The 23616-nt window shown below is 37.9% G+C and overlaps 1 protein-coding gene across 1 annotated transcript in view; it reads right to left on the bottom strand.

The window, feature by feature from the left end:
- LOC121326735 (tyrosine-protein kinase JAK2-like) overlaps nucleotides 1-23616 on the bottom strand; it is a gene marked incomplete at its 3' end in the record, with an annotated part of 87032 nt that overhangs the window by 44103 nt on the left and 19313 nt on the right. Inside the window, exon 2 of the mRNA XM_041270172.1 lies at nucleotides 440-683. Within this exon, the coding sequence (XP_041126106.1) occupies nucleotides 440-659 (220 nt within the window). The remainder of the gene's footprint in view (nucleotides 1-439; nucleotides 684-23616) is intronic.

The raw sequence follows: 23616 nt of genomic DNA, 5'->3' as shown, positions 1-23616 counted from the left end.
AGTTTTTACCTGAAATGCAGACAAGATTTTTTTTTTTTTTTTTAAACTTTAACTACTGTATGGCATCCTGTATCTTGTAGTTAATTCACAAGGGTAAAGTAAGGCCTTCACAACACAGTCTTACTTCGAGGATATTTTTCAACTTCAATATTTTAATACTTGTCTGAATAGGCATGAATAGGCATCTAAACATGAAAATACCATGTTTGTCGCTGCATTATTAGTAAAAGTTTCCAACAACAAAAAAAGTCAGTAAGTGGATTATATACTACCTGTGTTTCCTAACTCAAGGTCTTTTTCAATCTGCGTTTTTTAGTTTGATTTGCTGTCATTGCATTTTCTTTTTTATTATTTCCTGCATATATAAATTAGGGTTTTTTTTGTAAGCATGATGTCTTTAGGGAGATTTCAAACCACACATTTGACTTGGTGCACTCACCGCATGCTTTGGCTGCCTCTATGCAGATCTCTTCAGCCACATACTCTCCCAGCTTAAAGACGATTGTCTCTCCCTCGGCCTCGGCCTTGCTGTGGTAAAGGTACAGTAACAGTCCTGGCTGGACCTCCTTAGGGACATGGGGGCTCCTGTCGACATCGCCATTCTGGTGGGGAGTAGGGCACGTCACTGTCTCCATGTTGGTCACTGTGATGCAGGCCATGGCTCTCTAGAGGATCACATCCACCTGCCAGGGACAAATTTGAACAACAACTAGTCAGAACGGAGAGCTTACTAGAAGATATGGATTGGAACGGATCCACACAACTACCACCAAATGGCTGCTGTGCCACTTAACGCTGAAAAATAAGTTAATCAAATCAACCCTCCACTGTAAGTCTCCTATTTAGAAACTTTTAAGCAACATCAGAGAATTCAAAAACATATTCAGTACATGTCTTAGTTGCTATACAGCACAAACAGGCTTCTGTACAACTGTCGGTTTGGGGCTTCGTTTAGGTAGCACAGGAACTACAATGCCAAGGCACTGCCGATAACACACAAGCCATGTACGCCTTTTCGCCATCACAAACTATCATCTGTCCATTTAAAGACAAAGGCCCCATTAACTTCCTGCTATCAGCCATCAGTGTTGCAGTACATTTTCTGTATCTTATCTTTCCATCTTGTTTTCTGCTTTCCTACAGTTCTTAACATCCCTTTCATATGCCATCCTTTTAACATTCTGTGATCAAAATACACCCATCTGTTGGTTGGTAGAAAAAGCCCAAATCAAGACACATTACAAGAGGGAAGTTTAAAGAGTCAAGCATAACTTCAAAACTCTTAATCAGAACTCTAAAAGTAAATCTTACCTTTGAAGTTTAAAGAGTAATTTGGAATGGGCAGCAAATATCACAGGTATCTTAATGAAGTGTATCGTTTTTAATCATCACACCCTCAGAATTTTAAAGCCCTACTGTGTCCTCAGAAACACCTCCCAGCCAAACAGTGCACCCAGTGGATGTAAGAAATACTACATTTGTGGTGTTAACCAATTCAATGTTGAGGCCCTTGTAATGCTCTGTGCTTCAAGAATTTTGTGATTTTGGGAGTCAGGTGTTTTACACCAACTTTACCATATGTTCCCTTTCAGATTCCTCAAGTAAACACACACACACACACACACACACACACACACACACACACACACATTATATATATATATATATATATATATATATATATATATATATATATATATATATATATATATATATATATATATAATTATTTTATTTTATTTTGTCATTCTGAAGTTTTCATTAGTGCCAAATTTTTGTGGATTTTGGTCACGTGACAAAAGTGTAGTGGCTGGCTATGACGGGCTCCACATGGCTTCAAACAAATAAGACAAAAAAAGATGAGAATGTCCACAATACTAATGCAGTATGCTAATAGCAAACACAACTGAGTGTGTTCTCCCAAATTACACAGGATTAGCTTTTAATGGTTAAAATAATATATTTTACAGAAATTATAAGCTACCCTGCTCCAATACATGGCAGTGGTGCCATATAGAGTTGAGACATATAATGATTTGGTAGTGGATTTTAATACAACTTTTGTTTAAGTAATATGCATTACAATCGAAAGATCAAATTTTGCATGTGAGTGATATTTAATGTGTGGTTTAATTATAGTATTCACACATTGTCAAACAATTTCTGTTAACAGAGAAAAAAAAAAAAAAGGGCGTGAACCTTCAGATTCCTAGCTAGTGAACAAACCTTTGAACGCAGCCATATTCAAATGAGCATCTAATTGCTCCATTACTTGCATGTACCACTTAGGAGTTGCGAAAATTATGTGATGGGGCTATAAAAAGGTGTGCTTGTGTGAGAGTGTTCTCCAGACAGAGAAGTCATGCAAATCCATGGCATGTCGTATTTCTGTCATGGGCAGATGTGGCAGTAACATAAAAATTCTGTATGCAATGGCTTTTAATGAGATATCTTGTTTATACCAATAATGCACACTGTATATACATATTTAATTGTGTTATAAACACATGCCTGTGGGGGAACAAATGTGATGTCTGACTCAGTGCCTGTATTTGCATGGCTTAATTAGTTTATGAAGGGCTACATTAAAAATAAATTGTATATTTATTGAAAGGTCAGTGTTTTCGCTGTCGCTCGTCACTCTCGCCAATTCCGAATGTTTTTTGAGTGACAAATCAAAAGTCAGCCCAGTAGTCACTAGTGAAGACTGCTCCTGTCTACTGTAATATTAAAACTATTGTACCAGTGCCACAAACAATATACAATATACCAATGGGATTACTACAGCCAGTTATGGCTCACACAAACTTAACCCTTTGTGGTCCTGTGTCGGACCAGGTCCGACATTACAATTTTCCCTTTCCAGTCCAATGTCCGACATCAGACACGTAAAGCACAGGTCTCTATCATTTTTTCTCCAGAAAAAAGCAGAGAAAACCTTTGAATTGCCGAATGAGACCCACAGGAGCCAAATGAAGCTGAAAAAAGGGGCATATAGCCCCTGCACCACAGAGATAACACGTACACAAAGGAGATAGCTGCTTCCACATCCAGTGCTCAAAGAATATCACAGACCTGATGCGCCTGACAAGCGCTGAATAAATGGACTGCAAAGGGTTAACTGTCGACAACCTGATTACTTTTTTAAGGATCTATGGCATTCAGATCATGTTGCTAGGTAGAACACCATTAGTCATTTTGAATGTTAAACGCAAGCTTTCAGACTCTTGACTGACCTCCTCTCGACCCAGACCCATGTAAGTAGAGAAAAAACATAGTGGAGAAAAATAATAGTGGTTGAAGTTATCCATCTTCGGAATATGAACACATCACAGGTATACTGTTTCACTGTTAACACGATAGCTGTCCATCTGTGAATGGGACAGGGACACAGACATGCATATACGTGGTAATCTATAACACTACAGCAAAAAGGCCGTAAAATACTTGCTTGTTTAAAAAAAAAAAAAAAAAAAACACTGTTCTGCAATATAACAGCATTCATTAAGGTACACTCCAGTCCTGTAGGTGGCAGCAGTAAGCCTCATATTTGGCTTACGAAGCAATATTAAGGATATTTACTTTTAGTCCCTGTCCACACTACATAACCGATCTCGAGAACCGCACTCAAAAACTTTTTAATTAATCCAAAACTGTAGCGTCCACAGTGAAGTATCGTTTCATGTTTAGTCGGGCATAATGCATACACACACTAATACTATCAAAATAGTTCAGTTACAGTTCCTAGCAGCACGATGAATAGTGGGAATTAATGCAATAGTATCCCACCTTGCACTATTTTATTTTAAAATAACATGTTATGCCCCTGTGGCAACGTCTCCCCGCCCCTGTGTGTATTTCTGTGTTATATGTTGCCTGTGGTGTTTAATGTTGGTGTACTGTAGTTGGTACACGGGATATAATATGGGTTATGCACACAAGGATTTAAAATGTATATTTGTATTTAGGCACGAGGATTGCACAGCACTTCACGTGCAGGTAAAATGTAATAATGTGAGCATGGGGAATTGCACTTTATTAATTCACGTGCAGTTGTACTGCGACTCCAATTGAATGATTGATTAGCAAAATCGAGTCTCGGTACAGCTGCATAAAAGCAGCCTGCTTTCACTCACTCGGGGTTGTGTGTTCAGGGCGAAGGAACGGGTGTGTAGAAGGAGAATTAAAATAATAGTAAGTTTAGTATTCGTCCCTGTGTGTCAGTGTCTGTTTCGTTTAGTCATCCTACGTTTTGTTTGTCTATTTATTTTGGCTGCCAGTGCCATGTCCTGTGCTTTGTTTTGTTCAACCTTTTATTTTTTTTTGTTCATTTATTAAATGCTGAGCGCGAGCAAGTGCTCAGCTTCACCAAAACTCCACGTCTCTCTCTGTCCTGTGTGTTGTTCTTCCAGGTCTGACATCACCACTTAGACAGCTTTGTGACATATGGTGTCCTGCTTGGGATAAACCACAGCCTCCAAGTCAGAACAGGGAAAGTGCTTTTTTTTTTTTTTTTTTTTTTAGAAGTGGGTTTTTTTTTTGTGTGTGTTGGTTTTTGGAGAGTAAAAAAAGAAATAATAAAATAAATAAAATAATAATAATAAAGAAATGGAAGGCTGGAGCTGGTAGAGATGGCTGCCAGGAACTGGAGGACCTCCTCGGTGGTCTGGAGGACCAAGGCTGGTGCCTTGCCTGTGGGGAGTTCAGGCACAAGGTGGTGCGCTGTCCCTACCAACTGGCCCAGCAGAGGAAGGTGAGGAGAAGGAGGCAGAGAGGGGGAAAGGTGAGGAGGAAGCAGAAGGAGCCAAGGTGGTGCACCATGTGCATTACCTATGGGCATGAGGACGAGGACTGCGAAACATGTTGAATTTAAATCAAGGGAAGTAATGTTAAAACTGTACAATGCATTAGTAAGACTTGATTTTTAATACTGTGTTCAGTTCTGGTCACCTTGCTACAAAAAGGATATTGCTGCTCTAGAATTAGTGCAAAGAAGAGCAACCAGAATTATTCCATGAAAGGCATGTCATATGCAGACAGGCTAAAATAATTGAATCTGTTAGGTCATGCCTGCTGGGTCCCTGTCCACCAGCAGAGGGTGAATGCCTGCAGGGTCCGCGTCCACCAGCAGAGGGTGAATGACTGCTGGGTCCGCGTCCAGCAGCAGAGGATGAATGCCTGCTGGTATCCCTTCCCCCACCATCACAAAGAGAGGAGCTGGAGCTGCCTCTGCCTCCATCACCATCAGGGGAAAGGGAGCAGGAGCTGCCTCTCCCTTCACCAGAAGAAGGACCAGTACGTGATGCTGGCGGTCCTCTGCAGCCCTTGCATAGGCTGCTGAGGGAAGCAAGGGAAAGAACCGCCTGGCCGCAGTGGCAGAGAAGAATGCCAAAACCCGCACCCCAGCTTATCCGGAAATGCTTTGCCTGGGGTTGCTGTCTGTTCTGCTTTTCCACAGGAAATACTGTGGCTGGAGCCCAACAAGGGGGAGCTGCCGGCTAAGAAGTAAGGGGGAGAGGTCAGGAGACCACTTTCCCCCCCACAGCACTTTCACTGCAGGGAATGTGGTGGCCGGAGCCCCACAAGAGGGAGCTGCCGGCTACAGAGAAGGGGGGGAGGTCAAGAGACCACCCCACAGACAGCGATGCGGTTGCCAGGATTCCCTTGGCCGCTACAGCTGATGGGGTTGGAGGAGGACCTCCCACCATGGCCGCAACCTTTGGCCCGTTGCTGCTGTGAAATGCTGAAATAAAGTTGCTGAAAGTAAATCGGACTGCATCGAGTTGTTTGATTTCTTCAACTCGTCATTCAAACTAGAGACTAGTTGTTATTGTGGTTACTGCATTGCCGCTGACAGCAAACACTAGCCTTTTTTTTTTTTTAATTTATTTGATTTTCTTTCAACAAGCAGAAAAATACAGGAATACTGTATTTGTGTATTTACAGGCATATTGATTTGGAACAGCGATTAAACAGTTTGAAAGACAACATCTTTCAAACTGATTTCCTTTATCCTATCAATCAGGATTGTAGTGTTTTTTGATCTGTGCATACAAGATAAAAAAAGTATTTCAATTTAATTATAAACAACTACATTGCACATAAATCATGGTTTTCAAGATGTTTAGCATTGTTTTTGTACTGGTTTAAATTTTTGTAGAAATGTATCAATGTATAGCCAAATCAATTCTCAATCAAAGTCTATGAGGTTAGGAGTGAATGAGAAGTTTGCAAAATGAAGCCAGCTACTGTGTTCACCACCATGTACTGTAGTGTGATCGGCAGAGACAGCTGGATGGAAAAACAATTAGGCAAAACTGTGAAAGAGAAAGCCTAGCACAACTTTACCAGTACAGGTACACTTCAATCAAAAAGCAATGGTATAGTTCCTGCTAGCATTTGTTACTGTATTTACTGTAATATATGCAAATGTACAATACACTTAATATTGTACCTTATAATGGCAACTTACTGCAGAAGCATATATATATATATATATATATATATATATATATATATATATATATATATATATATATATATATATATATATATATATATATATATATATATATATATAAAATAGTAAAAACTTATTTTTCTAGATCTCAGCTCTGTGAAAACATTTGTAATTTGGTAATTGCATTGGTGTCTTCCAGCTCCAAGATTGACATTAATTTTAAAACAGTATGACACTAAACTGGATGTGAAGTAGAGGTGTGATGAATCATCCGTTGTATCGATGCATCGCAATACTTTACAACACGATACACGTTCATGTATCGCGATACAAGCTTGAAATGAGTAGCTAATGTGCCACATTTATTAAACTGTAAATCTTGAAAAGGTCTTGGTTGTCTGAATGTAAACTCCATTTGATCCTAGACATATTGTGCAATGAGCCGGCCAGACGCTTCCAGAACTGAAGTGGGAGTAGAGGAAACAATGGCGAGTTCTTCATTTTAATTTAGGGTTACAATCGTTAATGAAAACTGATACGGACAATAACATGAAATAAATGACTTAATAACAAAGACTTACACTAAACTTACATAAAAACATTAATAATAATAATAATAATAATAATAATAATAATAATAATAATAATAATAATAATAGGCCCAAATAACAATAATGTTTGTTTTTATTTTATTCTCCTTTCAGTGTGCCCTAATAATGTTTTTATTTAGTTGGGTGACCCTTAAACTTTGATTTGACTGAATATGTTACTTTCTTTAAAGAAATGTGTTAATTATGAACATGACTTATTTAATACCAACTTTAATCTAATAATTTATATTATTTCTAACCACATTTAAAAACAGCACAGTATAGAATAGAATACAAAATAAAATTATATACTCAACCTTAACTTGAAAAATACAAATATTTAGTAATAATAATAAATAATATAATAATAATAATAATAATAATAATAATAATAATAATAATAATAATAATAATAATAATCTATTGAGTTAAAGTTAAGTATGATGTAATCAAAAATGATTAATGGTGAAAGACCTGATATTTAGATTTTTCTAGAATTACTCCAAGGGCAGGGTAGTGCCTGAGGTAATTTGTGTTGGCCCCGCCCAGTCCACCAAGGTTTAGAGATTGAATACGTGTTTACTTTGCACGAGCATGGTGAAGTATTTGGCCTATCATTTTCATGTTTAAACTGCAGTGCATTGCATCCAAGGAAGGGAAACATTCCCTTTATTCAACACATTTGCACTAAGTTATTTAGTTATACATAATTGAGGTACACAAAGAACATATAAACAAAATACCTTTCCATCTGAGCGACCTCCAAATACAGGGAAAATCCATCTTTGTTTATTTTCCCATAACCAACATTTAAAAGGTGCTCCTACAAAATAATTGCAAATGTACGTCTCTGTATTTTTGTGGGACAGTCTGTTACAATAAAACCTAAAACACTTTCATTAATAAGGAGACTGTACTAAACAATCTTCAAGCATCCAGCAAGTAATCATAAAAATTGCATGAAAATGTACAGCCAATTGCACCGCATATTTTAAATGGAAAAGGTCAAACATACAAACATGTAGGCTATGTGTCTACTGAATCTTGGTGTTTAGTACCAATATTAAGTGTACATCCAACTTTAACTGGTACATCAACCAAAACGCAAACCAAAAACATCAAAATATGTCTTACGGCACAGTCTGACGCACACTACAGAATTAGAGTAAAACCAGATGACAGCTAATACTCCTGTAGATACTGAGACTAGCAACCCTATGCACCGTGCATTACACTAAAAAAGAAAATACTGTGTTACCGGGTATCATTGCCACATTGATGACAAGTCATTCTTTAAAGTAACCCTAATATGCCAAACTAGTCTGTTTGACTCCTCTATTTACAGCATGCACAATATGTGTGGTCTGTTATTCTAAAGGTGTGTCAACGTCTGTAAATTTCCATTCCTTCCCTAATATTCAATGAAATTCAGATACATTAGCAATTAAAAATATTGCTATAAGTATTCTACTTATTTACAGAGTTCATTTTAAAAATCTGTTTCATGTGGGTTTTGCTTTACTGAGAAATGTGGTCCCCAAGTTGTGCTTTATTGTGACAATCGATAAGCATTTTACATATTTTAAAATTTTTTGGGTAGTGCAGTGGATTAATAAACCTTCATGAACACACTGTTTGTACTTTTAAATACATCTGCCATCTACCACTGTTCATGTATAAGAATGCCAATATTGAAACAGTTGTTTCCTTGCTTTAATTTCACGCTGTTCACATTGTTCAATTCACTAGCATCGTCTGGGTCACCAGAGATAAACACACTGTAACCCACAAGAAAAAAGAAACAAAGTAAGATTGCCAGCTTGTCAGAATTGCTGCTATTTTGGTGAAAAACAAAGAGGACGTAATCACCCTTTGGAAATTGTGCTTCTGTTTTTGCCAGTTCCCCTGTTTTTCTTTAAGCATTAAAAGGGGCAATGTGAGACAGCTTCCATATACAGTACAGTAGACTCGCTAAACCAGACACGTCAGGAGAGACAGTTTGTCCAAAATAGCGAGGTGTCTGGTTTAAAAACAAAAAAATTAAAATCGCACACATATTTATAGTGCTCACTTTATTTTATCCCTCCTATTATGTTCAGAATTTATGTACATCTGTTATGTTTTGGGTCATATTGACCCGATGCAATTTCAGACTAATTTAAACAGCCTTAAATTGATTAAATGTTTTTTTTTTTTTTTATTTGCAAAGGTGTTACTCTTTTATGCTCTTTTAGACCAGGAGCTGTGATAAAACTTGTTTGACTGCCAACCTGGGAGCTCCTCATTCTGGAATGTTTTTACCAGAGAGATGCTGTTGCAATACTGACTGAAAAAATTAGGCTCTGCAAAAGTCACGACCCAACACATAGATTTGAAAGGAACAGCTCTGATGCACACTTTTAAATTACAGAAAATAAACAAAAACAAAACACCTAGCTCTTACTAGAGCACTAACTGAACATGAACAGGAACCTAAACTATAAAACAGAACAGCTAAGCTGTTTACCTGCTACACCCGTAAACAAAACACAAAAAAGGCTTTCACACAGTACCTTTTTTTTTTCCATAACGGTTGAAAGCACCATCAACTGGGCCTTCCACATAGCAGCAGCCCTGAGCACACTGGCTGCTTTCTTTAAATACCCTGCACCTAGCTGTAATTTACAATGATCACTAGGTGCAGGGAGTAATTAATAATAAAACAATTAACAATTAAACACACAAATGTAAATCTGTACATGTTTTTGGCAGGGAGGATAGTAACCCCCTCCCTGCCCTGTTACTATATATATTCATTTTTTTTATTATATATATATATATATATATATATATATATATATATATATATATATATATATATATATATATATATAATCTCTTTGTTTTGGCGAATGTGCCGTGTCCTGTGTTTTTGTTTGTCTTGCAACCTTTTATTTTCTGTCTGTCTGTGCACTACTAAATGCTGAGCGAGACCATTCGCTCAGCTCCACCCAACTCCACCTCTCTCTGTAATTTATTTCCTGGTTCTGTTTCTGGTCTGAAGTCACCCACTCCAGCCGTCTTTGTGATAATATATCATTTTCTTTTATCACAAAGAAGATAATATTACGTTTCCAGTTTCATTTCACAGCTGACCTGCATTCGCCATTTCGGCTCTTTTTTGTAAAAAACACACATTACAAAACCTTGTAAAGCTCTGCAACTATACAAGCAATTTCAATTCCAAAATTTATAATTATATATAGTTTTATATTTTTTGGGAGACGTGGCTTATATGTGAAAAAATATAACACATCCCATTATATCATTGGAATGGTCTACTTAATGACTTTCTGTTGATATATTAGGTTTCAATTTCTGATTTACGGTTACCAAACTACAAGCACTAACACAAAGTTGTCATATATTCACGTGCAAATATGGTCATTATAGGTAGCATAGGGTTAAAAAGCTTTGAGCAAATTTTAATTTTCCTACCTATTGCATTGTCTGGTTCACCTCAAATGTCCAATATTTTTAATTGCAAAGGAAATATATACCATATTGAATAAAGCTATCGAGGTAGTATTGATACACTGACACACTCACACCCAGCTCAAATGATACTCCTAAAATTTCACTTTGACAACAACATTTTTAGCCTTTGCAAGAGAATTCATACTATAGCCATGCCAGCTGGTTCAGCCTTCACGTGCCTGCCTATGTAAGGAGTAAGTTCAGTGCCATCTGTCTGCTTTTATTTTCATCTCCAGTTGAGCGAGAGATCATTGGAACAAATCCATGTTACTGACTGAGCACTCAGGCTCGGTAGCTTATGTCACATGCTGTAAAACAGAGGGAAAAGTATTCATGAAATTCATAATTACTGTTTGTTGGTTAAAATATTGTTAGTCAGCTGGCCAATTTGTACTGCCGCTATGCAAAAAGTATATATATATATATATATATATATATATATATATATATATATATATATATATATATATAGTGACGTATTCGCTGTCATCCACCAGGTTAAAGACGTTGTGTTATGTAGAATAATTTAACAAATCCAAACAAAAGCCGTTCTTGCAATGAAACACGCCGGGGCGTGGTTTTATTTGAAAACAAAACAAACAGAACACAAACAAAACCTACCCCGTTCTCAGGTCCTAAACTAAACACTTCCATTTTATTTTCTCTTTAAACTAAGCAGGGGTAGGCTAATTCTGCTTACCCTCAAAAACAAAGTCTCCTTTCACTTTTGAAGTTCTCCGTTCGCTCACTGTACCGTTTCTTCTCTTGCTCTCCTCTCTCTGACCATCTCAGCTTTTCCAGCTTTATCTCGTAGGCAATCAGGTAATTACACAATTAAACTCAATTGATAATTACTCTTGACAACAGTCCGTTCCCCATGGTCTTAAAACCCATTACTTTATTTCCCAGTTTGTTTATGTTGTCTTCACATTTTATTATTTTAGTTTCCTATGAAACCTTCAGTAACACCTTTAACGTGATGGAGCGTGCATTCCTTACAGCCACGGCCTCACAGCTGACCAATATTGCTCTGGAATGTACACTCCATCACTTATAATATATATATATATATATATATATATATATATATATATAGTATATAATATATATATATAGGTCTTACCAGAATGGCCAGCCATCAAGAGAGGCAACGGATTAAATAATTAAAATAGGCCTCTCTTGTCTTTTTTCCCCTCCCTGATGTTGCACACAGTAGGAAGGTGGCTTTTCAGTGTATAGTGACAGTGTGCATAATTAAGATCATGGTTGGAAAAAAAACCTGAACTGGAAGTACCAAGATTGCCTTCTCATCTCACCACCGAAAGAGCTCAGATTGGTTAACTATATTAAGCAACTATTAACCATACAACGTCATGCTGTGTAGATTGGTAATTGTGCAAAAAAAAAAAAAAAAAAAATACATGCAAAGTTTTGCAATTTTAAAGAAAACATGTTTAACCCTTAGCGGTTCATTTATTCAGCTCTTGTCAGACGGGTCAGGTCCAATTTACAAAGGACATTCAGTTCTGCATCTCCAGCCAAGCCCCACCCTTTGTTCTCTGTATTTTTTACATACCTCTTCATAGTCGTGCATACTGATAAATCCTCTCCTGATCACTTGTTTTATCACCAAACTCCTCAATAATGCAATCCAAGCCATTACTTTATTACTATAACATCTCAAAAAGCTCTGCAAAGGTCAGTGATATTCTTTGAGCGCTGGATGCGGAAGCCGCTCTCTCTTTTGTTTGTGTCCTTGTTATCTCTGTGGTGCCACGACAAAGGTCCCACTTTGCAAATATATAAGCAAAGAAGAGAGTAAAAGATTTTCCTAGACAGGCATTTGAAGACATTAATGCAGTGACAAATTCAGCCAATGCTGAGCGCAACTCGCTACAACCTTGTGCTGTCAGATCGAAGGCGCTCTCTTTCGGAAGACGAACTGAAAAAGCTAGTGTTCCATTATTTAAATCTTGGAATTTAGAACGTTTTTTTTTTGTTTTATTTTTTACTATAATGTTAGTATTTTGATATCCGGTAGGAGAGAAGAACCCAACTGCACAATATTTTTTGTTACTTTGCACATAGGCAGCCTACTTGTACAGACATACCGCATAATTTAGATTTTTTTCTGTGCACTGATAGTGTAATGGTTATTGCCCACATTGTAAAACAAGTAACATGATGTGGTAAGAAAAATTGCTCTTCCTGCAGTGATTTAGAGCAGTGGTGCGCAAACGTAACTTTTTATATGCGGCCACCCCCACCCCCCCCCCTTACTGAACATAGATTTTGCAATTTATTATTTTTTTTCCACACGTATCATACATTGAAGCCAATTTTCTGCTCTATTCACTGCAGTTTCTCTGACACTCGCCACTTCAAACATCATTTCTCAGGTTCTACAAACCTTAGAGTGATTGTCAATGGTTCATTTGAAAGGTAATAGCTTCGATTAATTAGCTGTCATTTATGTATTTGTTGGAAAACATGGATTGAGAATTGATTAGCAGTTTGCTACGCATGTGGACTGGCAGAGCTATACTGGTGTTTTTTTCTGAAAAGAGACTAATATTGCAGATAGCAGACTGTTTGGTTCAAATTGCATGTACTGCTTACAATTGATAGAGACTTTGTGTCTACAAGTTTCTTGCCCAGCATTGACTGCAAGCTAAAAAGATAACAATGCTGTGGACCAGAAGGGGCCAGGCTCTAGACTTCAGAGAGATCAGAAGAGATAATCCCACTGGAATCAAAGGGGGTCGCAAGGAGATAACAAAAGGCAGATGTATGGACCTTTTGTCTCCAGGAGTGTGAAGAATGCACTGAGTTCAGAGGTTGTCACACTAGACTACACACACAGACACACACACATTAACACTCACACAATAAATTAAATTACCTTTGCAACTGGTTAAGTGTCAGAGAAAGGGGAGGTGGACCATCTATACAGAAGGGTATTTAATGTCATGCAAACATTGTAATGTTGAGTATTGTTTGTCCTGTACCAGACTCCCTGCATATTTCAATAAACCTGGCAACTGATTGAAGAAAAGGACTCTGTGCATTTTCTTGAATCTACTTACTCACCATCTATTTTTTGTAAGTTACTTCAGTATTCATTAAAATATTTCTATCTATTGCCTACAGAATTCACACATTAAGTTAAATGGAGACCATCTGTGTGCAGTAAAAGTCGTTCACATGATTTCAGATTAAATATACCTGTCTAAGATCCTACAGTTGTGTTGTGCATTCAAAGCAAACATACTACCATGAAGACCAATGAGCTTTTAAAACAACTCCGGGATAAAGTTGTAGAAAGGCACAGATCAGGGGAGGGGTATAAAAAGATTTCAAAGGCACTGAATATTCCTTGGAGTGCAGTCAAGTCGATCATTAAGAAGTGGAAGGTATATGACACCACCCAGAATCTGCTTAGAGCAGGCCGTCCTCCCAAACTGAGCAGCCGGGTAAGAAGGGCATTGGTCAGAGAAGTCACCAAGAGGCCAATGACAACTGTGAAAGACCTACAATGTTCCATGGCTGAGATGGGAGAAACTGTCCGTGTGTCAACAATAGCTGAGGTACTCCACAAATCTGGCCTGTATGGAAGAGTGGCAAGAAGGAAGCCATTTCTGAAAAAAGCCCATGTAAAACCCTGCTTGGAATTTTCAAAAGGGCACGCGGGAGACTCTGAAACGGTGTGGCAAAAGATTCTGTGGGTCGATGAAACAAAAATTGAACTATTTGACATAGATGCAAAGCGTTATGTCTGGCACAAACCCAACACAGCACATAACCCAGGTAACAACATTCCTACTTTGAAGCATGATGGTGGCAGCTTTTCACCGTCAGAGACTGGGAAGCTTGTCAGGGTAGAGAGAAAAATGGATGGAGCTAAATACAGGCAAATCCTTGAGGAAAACCTGCTTCAGTCTGCAAAAGAGCTAAGACGGGGACAGATTCACCTTTCAGCAGGACAATAACCCCAAGCACACAGCCAAAGTGACACTGGAGTGGCTTAAAATCAAGAAAGTGAATGTCCTAGAGTGGCCCAGTCAAAGCCCAGACTTGAATCAAGCCCACGAAGCAGTTTATCAAACATTTTTAGTAATAGTTTTAACCAGAAACTTAGTAAATACAATCTGTATGATACTTTACAAATGCATTTAGATCCATGCATGGTTTGCAATATGCAAAGTGGGGTTATCTGCAACATCAATCTGATAGAGGAAATACTGCAAACAAAAAATCAACTTCCCTGCTGCCATCTTTGGACCATGGTAACTTACGTATTATAGTGGCTTTAGGTAAGGCACTTGAATTAGCCAATTAACATTTTTATGAGACGCTTGTGTTTCCACGTTTAAGTGAGCGTTGATTTCATGAGAATTTCCTTGATTCTCACAGGTAAGCGATATGTTCCGTTAAAACACTGCAGCCATTTTTTGAGGCACTTTTACAAGTTTTTCTTCCCAACATGCACGTGCATGGCCACTGAAAGTGAAAAAAACAAAACATGTAATCTGGAACAATGTCTAGTATTGTCCAAACATCAATATTTTTCAAAAAAAAACTTTCAGGATGTATTGTAAGGTCCCTTGGGTCATAGAATAACATGATTTTATACATGTTTCTCCAAGCAGAATACATAATAATAAAAAAAGAACACCAATTCCAATTTTTATAGGAAGCCTCAAATACAGACAAAAGAAAATAATTGGTCCTGGGGGAGGATCCCACTGAAAAACACTGGTTCTTTAAAGGGTTAAGAGGTAATTCGACAGTGTACAATTACACTTGTTTTACAGCTAAATTAAAAAAAAAGGATACCTGAACATTTGTTTGAAGTTTAGAATCGCAATTCGAACATCAAAAAACCTATGTTTGTACCAGCAATACTTTTTTTTGAAAAGATCTTGACAGAAATTCTGAAAGACTTGCTTAGGCATCCTACCGTAAACACTGGCAATTCAAAGAATGGCTCAATGGACCACGTTCTGTTCTTTTCATGACTAACAGCCACCCTGCCAATATGACTTTATACAAATGTTTATTTCAGGCGGCAGATACTCACCTGCTCTTTCAGTCTGTCTTTTTTTTGTGCACATATTACTGTAATGTTTGTCTGAATACTAGTATTGGCTCTGGCACAAACCATGTACAATATGTACTGTACTGCTTGTTTCTCAGCTTGTTATCAGGTATCAGCTAGTCATAAAGTAGTATGGCTATCCTGTGTTTTCCCTTATCACAGACACTGGGCTGTCTGAGGGGCCCATATCATCCTTGCCAGCGAGCAGGCTGAGGTACAAAATTCAAGAGAGCTGCAGCTCAGATCTCCTTATCTATGTGAACACACGCAAGTGATGCTCATCCAGGCACACGCAGAAAAAACATGCAGTGGGCTAAATGATATCACACGGCAAGCTTGTTTGTGCTTGACCAAAGCATACTGCCACTCAACAAATTTTTTTACATGGATGTAGAGAAACAGTTAACAGGGCTTTCTCGAACAAAGGGCTAGATTCTGTTTACTTTAATTCATCATGAACTCCATTTTTAAGGATAAAGTTACCAAACCTTAAAAGAAAAGATATTTAATTTGTGTGCAGTAGCAAGGTTGTTTAACTTTGAATCTTGCGAAAAGGTTGTTTAACTCTATTATTATTAATTGTATTTATTTATTTAGCGATTCAGTCCTCCTGCAGAGTTCTTGACTCTTTCATTTCTAAAACAAATGGAAAAAAATGTGCAAACTTGGCACGGTATTTTTGAGAGAAGAGGAAGTTAAAAGTGATCAGCCTCTACAACTGTCACCTGACTGATAATTGACAGGGAGGCGGGCGCACTTCATTACCTAGCACTGTTACTGGCTAAGCAATGAAAATAGCATCTTAAAAAAAATAAAATAATGCAATGCATGGAAATATTTTGAAAAAAGTTAAACAAGATCACAGTGCAATGTAATCTCTGCAGCACAAGTATTTTGTATTGTAAAGCAATTAGATAAATGCTCAGTCATCTAAAATGCAGGCACCCATCTGCTTCTTTGGAAGAAAACACAGAATGTGGCAAAAAACAAGCAAGGAAGCATTGCATCGTTTACTGTGAGCAGTGGTCAGTGATGTGATGCGTCTCGGCTGAAAAAAAAGGCGGGGGGGGGGGGGGGGGGGGGGGGTTTGGATAACTTTATTTTGGATTTTGACTGCAAACTACCCGGGCGATATTAAGCCTTTGTTGTTTGAGTTCTGCTGTTACTGATCGCCTGCTGATATCAGCTTGAAATCAGGTGTTACAAATAATTCTGTTCCCACATGGAAATCAGTTTCCCCTGCCAGTAATTTACTGTGTTTCAGCTGGAAATTTTTTAGTAAGCAGTCGTGTTGTGTGTTTTATACCAGTCGTCAAGGGTGTTAAAAATGCAGTTGAAAGTTTTGAAGGTCCTTTTTATAAAGTTCTCTGTTTTATAGTTAAAAACCCTCTGCTGTGTATTCTGATTTCTTACTTCTTGTTTAAATAATTTTTAACATACATTAGATGCTTAGCTGTTTGTTACTGTTGATGTATTTATCTATGCGTCGGTATGTGTGGTTGCTGTTGATATGTTCTAAGGACCTGCCATTGTTGAGTAATTAGAGGTTGAGTATTCAAGTATTTGAAAGTTGTATTCTTGGTACATTCGAATATCTTATTATTCGAAATTCCTACCCCTAGCAGCTACACAATGTCAGTTTAGACAAGTAAAGTAGTAGACTATAATTAAACAATCATCCAATGACTTCTCCACCATTTAGTGAAATTGGCTAGTGGTATTTAATTAGCATCACTTTCTTTGAATTTACATCCCTGTAAATAAGTAAACAGTATTTTTTTTTTCTTATTTCAGAATAATTCACAATTACAAGTAAACTAATTATAGGTTGTTTTTTTTTTTGCCTTACAGTAATAGGGGTTTTCTGTTTCTGTGTGGGTATCCGCTGATAAAAGAGAGAGACACTCATCTATACGCCAGTCTGGCGTCCAGGTTTTATTGCAGTTTGCACACAGGCACTATATAGGGTATAGGGTATAGGGTACCAGCACTGGTGTACATGAAAATAATGAACACAAAAAATGCAACAATAAAGCACCGTGGGATAAAACACAGCCACAAATATAAAAATAAACATTTGCCAAACAATGGCTCAGTGCTGCTCTCACCATAAGGGAGATCCAGGAAACTTCTCCCTAATACGCACAAATAGTGCAGTGTTTGCTTCAGGATTTACTGATTGAGGGTCAATGTGGCCCCCTCCCAAACTTTTAGAGGGCCATTTTCTTCAGTGAGGGGGTCAATATGTTTGAGTCAGAACCAACCACTGTTTCTTAAATGTGTTTGTTTTAAACACGCAAATAGAGTTTACTGAGCTTTCGTTTCTAAAGAGCAAAAAATAAAACTGTAAAACCAAAGTCATATTTATTTAGTATATACAGTCAGTTAGAATGTCTTTTGCAATTATATTAGTAAAAAATTAAAATTAAAAAAAACACTGGTAGAAACAAGGGGTGTCTACAATACTCATGTTACTTTTTTTTTTTGCAGCTGTTGGACAGAAGATCCTCCTTTCCTTTTTGTTTCTGAACTTTTCCAGGGCCTTCCCACACTCAAATTCCTTCCAGTGAGGTCCCTCAGCCCTTGTGACAAGGAAGGTATTCAGTCTGTCACTTGCCAGTCTGTTTCTAAGGGGTGTGTTCAACACATTAAGCCCTGAAACCCCTCTCTACATCTGCTGTATGAATGGGTAAAACCAATGCTATAATATCTGGTACTACAGTTAAAGAAAGTATTCAGTATGCTTTTTATGTATATGTATATGAATATTCTGATGCATAATATTTTCTTTTACTCAACTTAAATATACCTCTAGTGCTTTAACTTATACAGAGTACTGTGCAAAACCTTGGGACCACCCCACTAAAAATAACCTTTGGAAGCTATAAACAAACTGGAATGTAAGCAAAGTCTCATTCTCAAGAAGTTGAGCTATGGAAGAATGCAGTAAACTTGAATATATAATCAACAGTTTAAATATTGTCTTTCTGAGACTATCCTTTCTAGTTCATTTATTATCGTTTGATGCTGAAGCTATTCATAAATAACTTAGTATTCCTCAATTTAGTTGCATATTACTACTTTCGTTTCATTCTGTAATGGGTAACTTGATGACTAATTATTATTGTTATTATTATTATTATTATTATTATTATTATTATTATTATTTAGCTGCTGCCTTTATCCAAGGCAACCAATCTATTTATTTATTGATTAGTATTTACTTATTTCGCTTCAGTCTCAAATAACTCAAGATATTTAAATACACAGACAATATTGGATTTATACAACATACAGGAAATTAAGGCTTAAGCTATTTGATTATGAACGGATTAAAAAAAAAAAAAAAAACAAGATTTATAAATACTGTGTACAATGCAAGTAGCTGAAACTGCTTCTGAACAAGATAAATCTATATTAGGTTCAAAGGTATCTCGTCTTTCGTAATAACAAATCAAAAGCAATATTTATAACAATTTGTGAATTAAACAAAGACAATAGATTTAAAAAATACTATTATCAATTTCTCCATCTTTGTTTGTGCCCAGGCTGTAACAATGTTGGAAACAATATAAAATATGCAGAGTTAAAAAACAGATTCCCCGCATCAAGCCAGTACTACAAAGATGCAAAAAAAAAAAAACACTTTGCTGATTGTCATAAAATACTCGACTATGGTATTAATGAAAAGTAGACATTTTTAACACAAACTGAATATGGACATATCATATTCAACGAGCAGGTTTTTTGGTACAATACCCAAAAATAATCTTAATACTTTTAAATAAAGTCGCCAGCTTATTTTAAAACCCTACATTGAGGGTCCTGGACTGTGACCTAAAAAAAACTGAAGGTCCTAGGAAACTCTGGGGGTCCCAATAAAGTACAAAGCAGGGTTACCAGAGTTCTGGGACACTATTTTTCTTCAGTTGATTGATGCCATTAAAATAACTGTGTGTGTATATTGTGTATATATATATATATATATATATATATATATATATATATATATATATATATATATATATAGTGATGGAGTGTACATTCCAGAGCAATATTGGTCAGCTGTGAGGCCGTGGCTGTAAGGAATGCACGCTCCATCACGTTAAAGGTGTTACTGAAGGTTTCATAGGAAACTAAAATAATAAAATGTGAAGACAACATAAACAAACTGGGAAATAAAGTAATGGGTTTTAAGACCATGGGGTTGTCAAGAGTAATTATCAATTGAGTTTAATTGTGTAATTACCTGATTGCCTGCGAGATAAAGCTGGAAAAGCTGAGATGGTCAGAGAGAGGAGAGCAAGAGAAGAGACGGTACAGTGAGCGAACGGAGAACTTCAAAAGTGAAAGGAGACTTTGTTTTTGGGGGTAAGCAGAATTAGCCTACCCCTGCTTAGTTTAAAGAGAAAATAAAATGGAAGTGTTTAGTTAAATCTAAGTTTAATTGACTACGTGTTTAAACCCATTGTTAATCTGGTCGTGTAACTGTTTAAATTGCCATAAATGTAAAGATTCACTCATTTCATATTACTTCCAAAATTTTAAGTCATATACTTTTATTTTATTTTATTTAGTAGTCAGCAATTAACTTCACCCGATTTGAGATATCCAATTGTACATAGGCTCAGCTCACCGCTACCACCCCTGTTCTGACTCGGGAGTGGCGTAGACGAACACACGCTGTCCTCCGAATCGTGTGCCATCAGCCGGCTGTTTCTTTTCACTCTGCAGGCCCGCCACGCAGCCAGCCCAGAGCTACAGCGTCGGAGGACAACGCAGCTCTGGGCAGCTTATAGGCAAGCCCGCAGGCGCCCAGCCAGACTACAGGGGTCGCTGGTGCGCAGTGAGCCGAGGACACCCTGGCCGATTTTAATAGCATAAAAAAACATTGTCGATTTTACAACGTACCATTTCTCCATAAGCTCCATAAAAAGTGTGTGTATGCAAAACATCGAAAAAACAACTTAAAGACACTAAAATCCCAGGATTCAGAAAAAGCCTTGGGATTGCAACCACTAGTTCCAACTCTTGTCCGTTTTTTCATTGAATGCAAAAAAGATACAATGTCAATAAATACATAGCTGGAAGGACTGTGTTTTAAAATAGGTAGGCTTTAGATATAAATATCTATATTTTCAACGGAGTAGTACTTTAATTCAGAACAATATGATTCTGAAAATATCAATTGCCAGAAGAGAGGACTGTGGACACGTGAACTGTAACACAGTACATCATTTTAAATCCGGTACGTATTGCAACAGTATGTAAACTTTCCCATTAATGACCCAACAGCAAAATGAAATCAAAATGTTACCCATACACAGAACAGCGTAAAACGTAAAAGACAATGCAATTTACAAAAGATTAAAAAACAACAGGTTTCCAAAATTAAAACAGTATCCAAAGTCAGTACTCAAAATTGCAGAATATAGTGCTTGATACAGCCATAATGTCACAGTTCACTTAAAATCAAAATGCACAAAAGCAACTAAAGATCACAGTATCTAAAACTGTTGAACGTTCACTAGCCAGGAATTCGAAGGTACAGTAATCCATCGCGTATCCGTCCATCACATATCCGTCCTCACCGTTTATCCGCCATGATCAGTCTCTTCAGCAATGTTAGTTTATTACTGAACAGAGATTAGTTCAGATACTGCAGATCCTACCAAAGTTTTCGTACACTGTGAGAAATGAAATAGCAAAATTGTAATGAATAAACTAACCCTTAAAATGAACTGTCCAGAAATTAAAGATATTATGAAGTGCACCACAGCATACTATGTGTAGTTGTTAGTGTGACTGCGTTTACATGGCCAGTAATATTCCACTAGTATTTAGAATACTGAATAAACCAAATTGTGTATATATATATATATATATATATGAGTGTAAAAGACATTAGGAACACCTTCCTAATATTGAGTTGCACCCCCTTTTGCCCTCAGAACAGCCTCAATTCGTCAGGGCATGGACTGTACAAGGTGTCGAAAGCATTCTACAAGGATGCTGGCCCATGTTGACTCCAATGCTTCCTACAGTTGTGTCAAGTTGGCTGGTAGTGGATCTCTACTCCGAATAGCTCGTTCCATCTCATCCCACAGATTGGATTGAGATCTGGTGACTGGGCAGGCCACTGCAGTAAGCTGAATTCACTGTCATGTTCTTCGAATCATTCCTGGACAATCCTAGCCTTGTGGCACGGGGCATTATCCTGCTGAAAAAATCCATTAGCAGATGTATACACTGCTGCCATGAAGGGCTGCACCAGATTGGCAATGATGTTCAGATATCCTGTGGCATTCAAACGTTGCTCCACTTTTATCAAGGGGCCCAATGTGTGCCATGAAAACACACACCACCACCACCAGCCTGCAATGTTGACACGTGGCATGATGGATGCATGTACTCATGTGGTTTTCTCCACACCCAAATAGTCCCCTCAGCATGAAACAGCAGGAACCAGGACTCATCAGACCAGACAATGTTTTTCCAATCCTTCGGTGTCCAGTATTTTCGTTCCTTAGCCCACTGCAACCGCAGTTTCTTGTGTTTTGCTGAAAGAAGTGGAACTCTGTTAGGTCGTCGACTGCCATACCCCACTCATGTCACGGTACGACGAGTTGTGCATTCTTTTATGGGTCTTTCGGCACCAATGTTGTACTGGACTGTCAGTTTACTAACTGTAGCCCGTATGTTGCTCTGCACAATTCGTGTCAGCCACCTTTAGCCTCTTTCATCAATGAGCCATTTTCGACTACTGGCCTGCCGTTGGCTGGATGTCCTTTGGGTGGTGGACCACCCTTGATACACACAGGAAACTGCTGAGCGTGAAAAACACAGCAGCATTGCAGTTCTTGACACACTCAAACCGGCGCGCCTGGCATCTACTACCATACCTCGTTCAAAGGCACTTAAACACATTTTTTGTCTTGCCTATTTACCCTCTGAATGGCACACATACACAATCCATGTTTCAATTGTGTCAAGGCTTAAAAATCCTTCGTTAACCTGTCTCACCTCCATCTACACTGATTGAAGTGGATCATAGCTTTCACCTGGATTCACCTCGTCGGACTATTTCATGGAAAGAGCAGGTGTTCCTAATATTTTGTACACTCAGTGTGTATATATATTGTGTGGGAGAAGTTAGACAACAAGCAGTGGAAGGGTTGAAAAGCATAGACAGCAATGCTTTACAAGGCAAACTGAAATTCTGATGCTTTCAGTTTGGTCTACTGCCAAGACTGCTGTGGCCACTAACTGTGTATGAGGTTTCCTTGACAACAGTTGAGAAGCTGGAAGCTTTAATCAGTTCATACTTCAGGAAATGGTTGGGAGTGCCACGCTGCCTCAGCAGTGTGGGACTTTAAGGTAAAGGAATACTGCAGCTACCAATCTCTGCTCTAACCGAGGAGTTTAAGTGCACCAAAGTCCGACTGGAAATGACATTAGTAGATTCACTTGACAAATGCGTAAGGGAGGCAGCACCTGTGTTGCAAACTGGAAGAAAATGGATGGCAAAGAAAGCTGTGGAAGATGCTAAGGCTGCCCTTCGAATTGGAGCTATTATGGGGCAAGTTCAGCATGGAAAAGGAGGTTTTGGTCTCAGTTCAGCTCCTCCTACATGGCATAAGGCAACCCCGGCTCAATGGAGGAAGCTGGTAGTCAACGAGGTGCAAAAGCAGGAGAGGATGAGGTATGTAAAGGCCGTTTCCCAGGCCAAGCAGGGAGAATGGATGAGATGGGAGAGTGTGGAACAACTCAAGATCGGCTGGCAAGAACTATGGGCAATGGAACAGAGCAGGATCAGTTTCCTCATCAGATCAGCAAATGATATTCTCCCATCACCACAGAACCTAAACCTCTGGGTGGGTGAGGATCCCTCATGTCCTTTGTGTTCATTACCTGCAACATTAAGGCACATTTTGACAGGATGTAAGGTGGGT

This window comes from Polyodon spathula, chromosome 2 (assembly GCF_017654505.1).
Source record: "Polyodon spathula isolate WHYD16114869_AA chromosome 2, ASM1765450v1, whole genome shotgun sequence".
Lineage (NCBI taxonomy): Eukaryota > Metazoa > Chordata > Actinopteri > Acipenseriformes > Polyodontidae > Polyodon > Polyodon spathula.
Note: the sequence above shows the minus strand (reverse complement) of the source record. Positions and strands in the feature narration are given on the sequence as shown.